General features: G+C 42.3%; 1 protein-coding gene across 1 annotated transcript; it reads left to right on the top strand.

The window, feature by feature from the left end:
• The first annotated feature begins 1,450 nt into the window (after positions 1–1,450).
• Positions 1,451–11,810, top strand: LOC120801755 (protein FAM171B-like). Its single transcript, XM_040148975.1, has 8 exons — positions 1,451–1,631; positions 5,266–5,499; positions 6,232–6,324; positions 6,532–6,690; positions 7,288–7,458; positions 8,945–9,061; positions 9,576–9,699; positions 10,566–11,810. Exons 1-8 carry the CDS (start codon positions 1,451–1,453, stop codon positions 11,494–11,496), a joined length of 2,010 nt encoding a protein of 669 aa, XP_040004909.1. The 3' UTR covers positions 11,497–11,810.
• The last annotated feature ends 472 nt before the right edge of the window (positions 11,811–12,282 follow it).

Raw genomic sequence — 12,282 nt, 5'->3', positions numbered from 1 at the left:
ACGTCTGTCCATTCTCCATTCGGAATTCCTGTTTTCTAGTCATCTTCTAGTCATTTCTTTCACACCACATAGATAACTGAAAAAGCCCTGAGTGAGAAAATACCCCCCCCAACGTTAATGCAGAGGGACACATTTTTTTAAGCAGCCTGAGGCAGAACGAATGTTGGAGAACTCTTACTACAAACTACTTCACCATAATACAACCACTGCTGAAAGCACTAACTGCTGTTGCTGTCACTGCTGCTGTATTATCGTTACTACTACCATTATAATGTCGCCATCCCTATGGCTTTCACTGCACATCCTGCGAGTGCCGTTTCATGTCAAACTCCCCAAGGGAAGACCATAGTTTCGGCGCCGGCGGCGCTCAGTCCTGTGGATAAAGGCGCGGGATGAACGAGGGCTCCCCGGAGGCTTCAGGCGTTTCTGTCGGTGAACGGATGTCGCGTTACCCCCACCTAGTGGCAGGGGCCGGTTGGCGCGAGCGTCCCGCTCAGCTGCTGGCGGCGCACCGGACCCCAGTCCCGGGTGTCGAGCTCGCTTGGATGTGTCAGCCCCGCTGTGAGAATCGACCGCTTCGAGGAGTCTCGGTCGAAGGGGGCAGCCGAAACCTACACACTGTCAGAGGTGCAATGGAATTAATTCAACTTCTAAAATACTGTACTTAAGCGCAGTTGCGACGTACTTTACCTAAATATTTTCTCTTAGTGTTCATTCAAACTTCTGCTCTCCTCCACTTGAGAGGTGAATGTTGCACCTTTTGCTCCTCTACATTTATCTTACAGCTGCTTACTTTCACTTTGCGGAACTTTTTTTTTTCAAACAAAACATGCGATCAGCTTCCGAAATGGATGGTTCAGTAAAAGCAAAAGAAAAAAACAACCCCTTCTTATCGAGTCATTTTTGTCTGTAAAAGTTTAAATCATCATCATCATCATCACCATCACCATCATCATCATCATCATTTATATAGATGTTTCAAAAACAAAAAACGTGTTTACAAAGTGCTTCACAGTGGAAAACAGAAGAAATGCCATGCCATCAAAAAGCAGAATAGGCAGGAATGATCACCATCATAATAATAACGAATTAATAGCCAGTCTATAAAATGAGTCTTTCTGGCGTTCTGCATAACTCGCAATGCGCTTTGCTGATGGTTCTTTTGCACTTTTACCCACGCGTGGTTATGGATGCAGGGGCTCTACTCTCCCATTGCTGTATTCCCTGCTCTCACCCAGGTGCGGGGCCTCCTTCCACCCCAGCACATGTTCCTGGCCGCTTAACTGTTGTTGGACAGGAAGAGCGGCAGCTCTCCCCCGGGGCCTCGCCAAGCGGCTCCGAGGGGGGAGGAGTCTGCCGCGCTGGTCGCGAAGTGGCTGACTGGATCTCGCAGGGGCAGTGGGTCCTCGCTCGAGTCGCCGGCGAGACCCGAGGCGAGCCTTTGGGAGCCATGCGCCTGTTGATCTGTCTGACGTCCGCGCTGGTTCTATGCGCGAGCGGCGAAGCGGCTCCGGAGCCGTCTCCGACTGCGGGACACTCTCCGCGTATCGATGAGGGGAACTTTCCGAACCGGGATCACACGAGGCAAGGAACCTCTCAGTACCAACAACAAGTGCTAGATCCCTCGCCAGGTTTGTAGAGGATCCGCTGCGTAATTGGACCATTCAAACTTGAGTAAACCTGTTGTGTGTTTGATACCGAGGACGTGAGATGAAAGTAAACTACATCGTGGCTTGAGGCGAAATATTATTTTGACATGTCGGTTTTATGTCCACTAACCATCCAACCACATGACTTTTTGTAACAGATTATAGACTAAGTTGTCCCGATTTAGTCGACCTAGACCATCTGTATCAGGATTTGTTCACAAATCTGCTGATCTGTCCATGAGTAATGAGGTGGTACGGGAGCTCGCTGCTGTCACCTCCCGAGTAACGCTTTGCTCCATCTGTCTCTTTTTACTGCATCACCACCAACGTTTTACGTCTGCACTATTCACAATATTGAAACAACATCTTAACATTTTAGGGGAATGGAGAGCTGGCCCGAACCTTTTCATTGAAAGCAAAGAGGGGCCAAATTTCAGAGAAGAAGAGTGTGTATGTGTGTATGTGGCTGCTTAGAGAGCAGCTCGGAGGGCCAAACAGTGTCACCAACTCGGCATTAATAATCCACGCAACGCAGCTGTTTAAACTACAGCAGACTCACTCTTCTTTTCAGTTTGTCTTCTGCTGGCTATATTAACTTTGTAAGTGAAAAGATGCCCCCCCTCCCTCTCCAAAGTAGGTCAGAGGTGCATGCACGTTTTACAGCCATCGTCTTGTTTACAGCGGAGCAGTGGAGAGGATCTGAAAGAGGGATTTGTTGACCCTGTCCACTTATCAACGGACTCATGACTGATTCATGCTCCTGTAGGAGTGCATTACCATCCGTCATCACATGATCCCCCCCCCCCAGCACGATTGAACACTTGGAAATGTACCCAAGCATTCAGTTGTCTCTTGTACCATCTGCAGCCCGCCTACTGGCTTGTCCTGCCAGACCATCTCCTCGTAGCCTTCCGGTCCCTTCAGTACAGCGTAAACTCTCCGGGGAATCACTGCCCACTTTCTTCTTCTACTAAATACGAAAAAAACAGAAAGCTGGAAATACAAAAGCACCTCCTTTCCTCGAGCCAGAGGGTCAGCTCCCCCTTGCCGAGATTAGCATCTTCATTGTTGTATCCTTCATAATGGGCAGATCAACAGATTTAAAGATTTAAAGATTTAATCATTTTGCCCCAGGGAGGATTTGAATGCTTTGACAACAGGACTGGTGTGTGTTCGGGCATCGACTCTTCATGCCATCATTCGTCTCAAATCCTCCTTTTGATGTTGCTGACTTGCTGGAGAAGCTGATTTGGGCCGCATATCAAAGGGTGCACTCTTTTTTTTTTTTTTTTTTTTTCTCCATCAGCGGAATGTATGGCCTTATTCCAACGCACACACAAGCAAGCATGTTAGTGGGGAGGGGGGAGTGCAACAGAGATAAGTCCCTGTTGGACCATCTGTTCATCCTGCCTGGTGGTGGTCGGTTCTTGCGAGACTCATGCTCCATCCTCATGGTTTCGATCGTAGTCTTTCGTGAAATGATGACGCTGTATCTGCTTGATATGTCAGCGGAAGCCAGTTCAAGGGCTCTTAACCAGAGACATGGTGTTTTCAATAACTATAATGTGCCATTCTAGTATTTACTAAAAGAAGCTTTGTAATTTAGTGTTTGATTAGTGGTAATATTTTCCCCATACTTTAAAAAGTCAAATGTGCACACACTGATAAAGAAAGCATTTGAAAATACTTCACCAAAGTAGAAATGTATTTTTCTATTGGACAACAGCACTATCATCTTTAACAGTATTCAAGCCATATCACACACTACAGGGGATCTATTTCTCATCTGCCTCAGTGGCCTCAGACAGCCCACTTCAATATAGTAAATAAACCTCTTTGTGGCGTGGTTCAGTTCGCCTAATGGGGAGATTATAGTAATCTGGCACCGCACACCTCCATTTCAGATTTAGTGACCCCCTTTCTGTCCTGTTTGGCCACTAAAGCTGAACACAAAGGAAGAGGAGGCCGCCTCTCCCAAAACAGGCATCCTCTTGTCCATCTGCACTGGCACACAGTTTGCGTCCCGGTGGGATGACGCTATCGCAGCCCAATGTAGATATGTGTTTCATGCTGTGGCTGGAAATGCAGGCTCTCGTGGCGGCTCCGGGCATTCGCCTGCTTCTGATCAAAGGGGAATTGTTAGGGTAAGGATATGGATTGATCTGGTTATCTGGCTTTGGCACTCGCCGAAATATTGTGAAAGCCGGTAGCATGAGAGCATGGCTTCATGAGTTTTTTTTTTTTTTTTTTCATGGCAGATCGTTTAGCAGCAGGATTATGACCAATCAGACTGGCAGCAAATTCAACCACTTCTACTCTTAGTGTTGAATTGTCACCAGTAGAGGAAGATGCTTATGGCAGTATGACTGGTGAGACTGCTGCAATAACAGTGCTGCAGCGTGTAGTTACTAATAAAAGGTCTAAGAAGGACCTTTTTATATGGCCTCATGGCCTAAAGTAAGTCTGATATACTGTATCTTTGGAAGGCTGATGATGAGCCCAAAACTCGCTTTCCAGCCCCCAGACCTCCACAGAAGCGAAGCAGAATAGATATAGAATAGTAGGTCAGAAGGTGAAGGACGATACCTTGGCCCCAGTGCCAGTGCAGTGTTAGCTTACAGTTATCACTCGGTGGTTCTGTCTTTGTTTCTTTTTGATGTTTTGTTTTGGTCCGTCTCCGTATTTGTCATGGGGACCTTGTGCTCAGATTTTTCCAGCTGGACGGGCAATTCACCCCAATCAAATTAATTTTGTTTTCTCTCCTCTCAGGCTTACCACTTCTCCATCCGCACAGCAGAGCAGAATACATATCATCACCTGTCATTGTCATTGTTGTCATTGTGAACGTAGTTAAATTATTTAAATTAAAATAATTGATTCTGAACATCAAATTTATAAAAAAAGGAAATTTTAAAATGCTGTAAATGCTGTGTAGAAGAAGAGTAGAAAGTGAGAGTTTTCTGGGAGTTTTTCTGGAGTTTGTCACGCCTGACATTACACATACATTTTTTTGATCAATGCAAATATTATTAATTATTATATATATTATTATATTATTATATTATTATGTTTAATATATTGTATTATACATTTGGTTTATTATATCTGCTGATATCTGCTATATATAGTATATTGAAATGATGAAATGACAGTCCTTCATTGTTATTCAACAGTATAGCTCTCGGAAATAAAGTCTTGCCATGAACTTACCGTTGGATGTTCGTGCACAGTGTGAAAGTGGCTAATTGGAAATATGTACTATATGCTGATGCAACATAATGTTGTCTAGAATTCTTACTCTGTTGTTCCAATCCATTCGCAACCGTGTCCATCGCTTTAAAATCTACTGGGATTAATGGATTGATATCCTCCAGGGAGTCTGGAAATGAGTTTCCCTGTTGTGTTGTCAGTAAGGCTTACTAGCTTGCTAGGGTAATTGGAAATGCAGTCAACTCCATCCTGTAAAAGCATTAAAGCACATAGTTGTAGTGTATAAAAACACCTTACATTACCTATAACAATATAATAAATAAATAAATAAAACAAGCACCGTTGCCTTCAGCATGATCTCAATTTCTATCTAACTTTATCTTGACCAAATCCTTTTGTCCCCCAGGTTCTGCCTTTAACCTGAAGGTCCAGGTTAGCGACATGCTGAGTCGTCAGTTCCTGAGCCAGGCAGCGGTGGAGGTTTACATCAACTACACCAGGGCCGGCGCCGCTCTCACTGGGGAGGACGGTGGTGTTCTGCTTCATGTACCGTACCAAACTGGGCTGCCTATGACAGTTGTGGCCAGCAAGGATGGCTATGTCGACACACTGCTGCCGTGTAAAACCAGCAGAATGCCGAGTAAGATGTTTAACGTGTGTAATGTGAGAATTGTTTAGCCAAGGCACCGCGGTTAGTGAGCTTCATCAAATAAAGGCAGTGTCGTTTTCATTTATCACTGGCTCTCATGATCATGGAAAGATCAGCAAGTACATTTTCGACTCCTCTTTGTGCTGAGTATGGTTGAGATTCATTTTTTCCAATGGGTGGCAGGAGTGTGTGACGTCAATATGACGGCTCCTTTGTCTTTATGTCAATCTGTAGAGGGGGACAGATGGCAGTAGGGTTTTTTTTTCTCATCGGGACACTTCAAGTACTGTCCTGTAAAAAAGTGATCACAGAAAATACTGAGAAAATGTTGAGATGCATATATTATATAATATGCAAGGCCAATTTTTGCCCCACACCACTGTGTTTGACACCTTATTAAGTGGCAGTACCCACAATTATCTATCTGGGGCCAGTCTATAGCCTGCATGTGGGGTGTGTGTTTTCCCCTGTTTCTGTTTCTCATTTGCCATCTGCACTGCTATGATGCAAAGAGCTGAATCTTGAATCTTGAGCTATTGTTTTTGTAGTGAAAGCCTTGACCCATTTCTTGCCTGTGTAAGATTAAATAACACAATTTGATATAACATAATGTCGAGCTGCCATCTAGTGGAAAAAACAATTCATTTTTAAAACAAGTACTCTATATACTAATACTAAATGTGTATCTTTCCCCTTCCATTTCTCCTTTTACAATTGCTGCAGTATTTTCATCAGTGACTGTGTCACTACTTGGTCTAAATCAAGCGAACATCTGGCTCTTTGAAGATTCTGTCCTGATCTCTGGCAAAACATCTGGTACTGTATGAATTGAGTCGAACTTATTTGTTCTTTTTGCTCAAGCTCTCTCTGTGTCTTTGCTTGTCAGTACAAGCATTCAGTTAGTGAGACACATTATAACGGCCAAAGATAGCAGCGCTAAAGAGAAAATACATATATTTTATACAAATGTTATAAACACAAATATTTTCAGCTATTGTTTTTCACGTATTCTTTTATTTGTAGATGCTTGGTCGCAGCCTGTTGTTCAGTTCCCCAAGAGCCTGCTGAATCTGACAGACAGCAGTAACGTCACCTCTGTCAAAGCCTACCTGACCGTTCCCAAGCTGTCGTCAGAGGATGACGGCCTTCTCAACACTTTGGGCATCACAAGCACTAATTCAGGTAGATGTCTGTGTGTGTATGTGTGTGTGTCGCAGTGACAGCATACAGACTTCTGCCTTCAAAATAATTCATTTTAGCTCATTGTATTGTTCTAAAAACAGTGAATAAGTTGATTTTCTAGAAAGTGGACTTACAACACAATGCATGTATATATGTATATATATATATATATATATATATATATATATATATATATATATATATATATTTCCTCACTTTTTCCTCTATTTGTAATAAGTCATTTTAATTGTGCCTGTCGAGATTGAAGTACCTTTTAACCCTATGTGTGAATTTGAATAGTTTGTCTTTGGTGCCACCTCGTGGTTGTTATAATATAAAATAACACTGACGCAGACAGTAATTGACACAGATACAAACGAATGGGTCTGAAAGCAGCACATAACATATAGTGTCCCTGCTTGAGCAAGAGTCTAGCCAATTCTGTCAATCAAACTGCTGTTTCAGTTACACTGGCACCACGTAGCCAAAGTATTTGTACATGAAGAAATCCAAGAAAAGATAATAGTGAGTACATTGAATGTACCCAGAGCACATATTATTCAGCCTGTCTTAAGCATTGTCTCGTGTGTTTTCAAGGATATGTCGGTGTGGAACTGAGCCCAGTGGCGGCCGTCAGCGTGCAGCTTTTCTCAGGAGACACAGAGTTACATGTGACCGGGCCCATACAGATGAGCCTCAGCATCCCTGACAGCTGTGGACTTCAGATTTCAAATGTTGTCCCAGCATGGTTCTTGAACCGGACCACTGGTGAGTAGAAATCTTGATCGTACATGCACACAGTCTTTGAATTTGTGGAGAATCTGGGGCGCAAGCGAGGATGGTTTTAAGGCTTCCACTTGTAGATTGATGAAGAAGGCTTGTTTAGCAATTTTACAAGTGGTTCTAAAATTCCATTGATGTAGTGTACCTAGGCCTGGGCAGCACTCAGACCTTTAGCCTAGTGGTTCGTTTCTAATTTTCTTTCTGTCAAATACTGTATGTCCAGCCATCAGAATATATTAATATTAATATCATTAATGTTCAGTTTAAAGGAGGTTATAGGGGTCTGACTTGACATCAGTATGCAGGGGGAATGTAACCTAAATGCAGAGCTGTGGAAGAATCACTCATCATGTCTTATTAGTGTCACAAACTGGTCTCAATTAGATGCCTGTAAGGAGATGTTCTCCTATGAGGTCTATCTGTTCAGTCTAGGTAGGAGTCTAGCTTATCCCTGCTCAATTAATCATGTGTCAGATGGCTCTTTGTTAATAGACATTAGACCAGAAATCTACTTAGAATGAACAACCTTTTGTTAATTCATTAATAGCCTTAGAGCAGCGGCTAATTTAAAGTAAAGTCTCCTCCAATTAGAACAATAACTCAGTCGCGGCATGTCAAATGCTACTCAGAAGTCCAGCTAACTTGAATTCAGCCCACTGGTCTGCTTATTCAGTGGCTGACGATGGTTCGCAGTCGTCGGAGTGGTTTCAACAAATCATACATCAGTCAGGGAAATCTTGGCAGGCCCTCTGATAATTTACGCCCACGCCGAAAACTCTCAACTTTGGTGCCTGTGTCCTCTTTTCGAGACCAGACGGAGACTGTATTCTTAGAGAAGTGTCAAGGCAGACAGATTGTTGGCAGCATATAAGCAGCAGCCAAGTGACTGTTAACCCCGCCTCTCACTCATTCAGCAGGTTGCCCCATTTGATGTATAAATGTTGAAACCACTTGTCTCCTGCATATAGAATGTAAAGTCCTTGCAAATGTCTGGATATAATTTTACTTAACTTATATATGCATATTTGCCTCCTCTTGTGGGTGTTAGACATGAATTGTCAGAGCCCCTTCATTATGTAAAATGGATTGGATTGTGTTAGATATAAATACATTTAACGCCACCCATATACAGAGAATCCAGATGGGGCCTCATGCTTAGGACCTGGTGCATATTTACTTACATTTGTCTAAAAACAGTGAAGTTGTGTCACCTCCTTTGCTTAATTCTTTGCAATAAAAGTACAATCATTCTAATTTCTCAAACCAAGTTTTGGGTCATTTTGGGTCCACAAATGAGTACAAAGATACGAATTTGGTAAAGCCTAGTATGGGAGAAAGATTTGGCTAAGTCTAACTTCACATTAACCTAGACTGTCTTTGGAAGAAGACGTTTATTTTTAGATAAGACAAGATTGTGGTAGTTGTGGTAATCTGAGACAATTTTGAACAAACTATTGTTTGCTTTACCTAGGTGGATGGATGAGAAAAGGACTAGGAAAGGTGGTGTCAGTAGATGGAAAACTCATGTGGACCTTCACAGCTCCTCACCTAGGCTACTGGATTGCAGCACCTTTGTCATCTACCAAAGGCAAGTGCTCAACATAATGATGTTAAAATTCTGTATATAGAATACAGCGTTCTATGTTTTTCTCTATTCCTGTGATACTACCGTCGGTGGCATACTATAAAGCACTAACATGGCAATGTCATGGTAATCAGTTAAATGTAGAAAATAGAAATGAATGACTGACAAGCAATGAAACACCTTTTTTGATGGTTGTTGTAAATCTACTGTATAAATGGAAAATTCCATGTGGAAATCGTATTTTTCTACTTTTGGAAGAAAATGGGGGGAAAAAAAATCAGTGATTATGAGGAAAAATAATTTTGATTCATTAGAATTATTACTTATTAATTTATTTTCACAATCTATTGAAATTGGCCTGAAACTGGCCTTGGTTAGTGAATAAAAGCCAAAGATTTATTAAGTGGCAAACATTTTTAGATACAAAATGCACATTGTTCATTTTCATCTATACTGATTTTTATTGCATGCATGTTTTTCCATTAACATTCTTCTGACTGCTTCACTTTTGCTTCAGGTTTCTTTGGACTTGCCATTCCCATCGACTTCATCTTAGGCCATTCATCTATCCTGATGGTTCTCCTCGGAGGAATGCTTGTTATTCTCACCTGTCTTCTGGTTGGATTATTGTATTATCGCAGGTAACAAAGGCTTTCATCTTATACTAGTCTGTATTTCCTAGAAGTGGCGATGATGTTAATATAATTGCTGAGAATATCATTTAAAGGCACACTTACTGGGTTTGTTTCACCGCAAATCTCAAAATGTCTTCCCAGCCTTCTTGGAGGGAAAAACAAGCACCTCTTTCAGTACATCTTCATTTTATGGTTAAAATGTGCTTTATCTGATGTAACTGGAGGATGAAGTTCCTATTTAGTGCTAATTTTAAGTAAATTATATTTTACTGAAAATCTTTCCGGTGTCAAATACTGATATTCTGCAGCCTTGAAGAGTTGATAGCTTGCACCTACAACGTAATCCTTCTCTGCTGCTGACATGTAATATATTCAGTGTGTTCCAAACACTTACCCACAACATAGCTAATTATACTTCATCCGTGTTGCAGTATCACCTCCTCATAGAACCAGACGTAGTGTGTTTAGGGATTTACTGACAAAGTCCTGCAGGAGCGATCTGAGAATGTGTTGTAACCGATTTTTTTTGCCATGACTCTGGGTTGCCGCCGAAACGCATTGCAACTGTGGCAAATCCAGGTTGACTAAAGCTGCCCTCTGAGCAAGCTGCAAACTTTGCAGAGCCACTTTTCAACCCTCCATGCCATGATTTTTTTATCGTCATCCGTCGACCATTCCTTTAAACATACTTCAATGCCAGTAAAACACCAACACTAACTTTAACCATTAGTGATTACAAAAGCAAATCAATTATTTATACGATCTGTATTCCCACTGCATAAGGTTGACCTTTTTGACAAAATGAATGAACTGCCGTGTTCCATTTCATTAGCCTGGCTCTGCTGTAAGCAAATGTCCTGTCTTATCTACAGAAGTTCCCTCAGTGAAACTGAGGCAAAGAAGATCCCATCAGTGATGAGAAAAGACCAAACCACTTCCACATGTGACGATGACGTCTTTGATCCGCAGGATGGGCTGAGCCCGTCATTCACAGAAAAGCTGGACAATCGGCACAATTCCTCTGTTAATTCAATGCACAATGGCGATGTAATAGCCAATCCCAGTGCTGTGGCCATTGCGCTGGCGTGTACCGAACTGGACCTCAACCCTGAACCAAATGATTCGACCTATTTATGCAAAACTACAGAGCAGATGAGAGTTCCAGCATCTCTGACTGAGAGTTTGTTTTTCTACAACCAGCCTGTTGCCATCCTTCACGCACCAGCATTCTTCCATTTGGAGGAGCAAGAGGAACAGCCCCAGTGGAGCAAGTCGGCTACTCTGCCCCGTGCAGGGGCTTCAAACAGCGCTGCCACTGAGCCACTGAGTAAAGACAGCTTCACCCAGACACTGCCAAAAGGTCCGCCTGTGACCCAGAACCAGGCAGTGGAAACTGAGGACCAGCTCGGAGTTTTAGCGGCCTCTCAGGCAGCATCCTCCACCAACACGTCCAGGGGTCACTTCAACCTCCCAGAGTCCATGTCAGTCCCTGGAACACTAAATAAAATCGGGGACAGCAGGCACTCGGTACATGCCTCATCAGAATTTTCTAAAGCCGCGTCAGCCCAGCCTCCCCGGGCCTGGTTTGTATCACTGGAGGGCAAACCTGCAGCTGAGATCCATTACGCTGTGACAGAGCAGCAGAGGAGACGAAGGCCAGTGGAGAGTCGAGAGACCAGTTTAGACTCGGGGGTGGATATGAGCGAACTGAACCAGTCGTCTGGGAGGAGGGCTGTAACACTGGAGCGCAATGCTACTTTTGTCAAAAGCAGATCCAGCAGTAAACATGCACCTCCACAGTAAAAACTCCTATTACCTCCATGCCTGCAGACCCCTAAGTTTATGATTCAACAGCATCAGTTCTATGACAAATGACTTATTTACCTTTTTGCTTAAATATTTACCGATTTATGTTTGTAAAGCCCCATTTCTGCCAGTCATCAGATTCCACATAGTTTGCACTCCAACTATTGCACATGAAGAAAAGTGAAAAACTAACTTAAAAGTCTTAATACTTATGTTAGTTTAAATGTCATTTGATATATACTTGAGCATATTTTGAATATTTGCGCATGTCTTTGTGTATTTTGCCATGAAGTGAATCATTTAATTATATTTTAATACAAATAAATAAATGAACGAACAAACAGACCTCGGTGAACAACTATTAGTAGCTTTCTCTATACAGTAGTATATGAAAGTAATCAACTAATTAAACACAGACATGAGAGTCAGTTCCTGCTTGAAAAACCCGCATTTATGTACTTTTTCTATCAAGATACAGTACATAATTGCAATCAAAATATATTAATTATTCTTACAATCAAGGTTAAATATGGGATATTTACTCTCAGCATACTGATGTTTTCTTAGTATATTTACTGAGCAAATTTATTCTGGCTTGTGATGCTTTAGAGAGAAGCCCTGTCTACTCAGGACCAATAAAGACTGATGTTCAATTTTCAAGTTGTTTAACTGAAATATATTTCTTACTCCACTACATTTATTTAACATACAGTAGCCTGTATGTGTAGTACAGTACTTTTGGTTGGTTTGTGACCCTTTACAAAAACTGTGTGGTTGGGGCCA

The sequence above is a fragment of the Xiphias gladius genome, chromosome 16 (genome assembly GCF_016859285.1).
Source record: "Xiphias gladius isolate SHS-SW01 ecotype Sanya breed wild chromosome 16, ASM1685928v1, whole genome shotgun sequence".
Lineage (NCBI taxonomy): Eukaryota > Metazoa > Chordata > Actinopteri > Istiophoriformes > Xiphiidae > Xiphias > Xiphias gladius.
The sequence above is the reverse complement of the archived record's forward strand: the minus strand, read 5'-3'. Positions and strand labels throughout refer to the sequence as shown.

Coding starts and splice junctions, on each gene's coding strand:
- LOC120801755 (XM_040148975.1), top strand. CDS start 1,451: ATGCGCCTGTTGATCTGTCTGACGTCCGCGCTGGTTCTATGCGCGAGC. Junction 5,500..6,231: donor TAAAACCAGCAGAATGCCGA/GTAAGATGTTTA, acceptor CAATTGCTGCAG/TATTTTCATCAGTGACTGTG. Junction 6,325..6,531: donor GATCTCTGGCAAAACATCTG/GTACTGTATGAA, acceptor TTTTATTTGTAG/ATGCTTGGTCGCAGCCTGTT.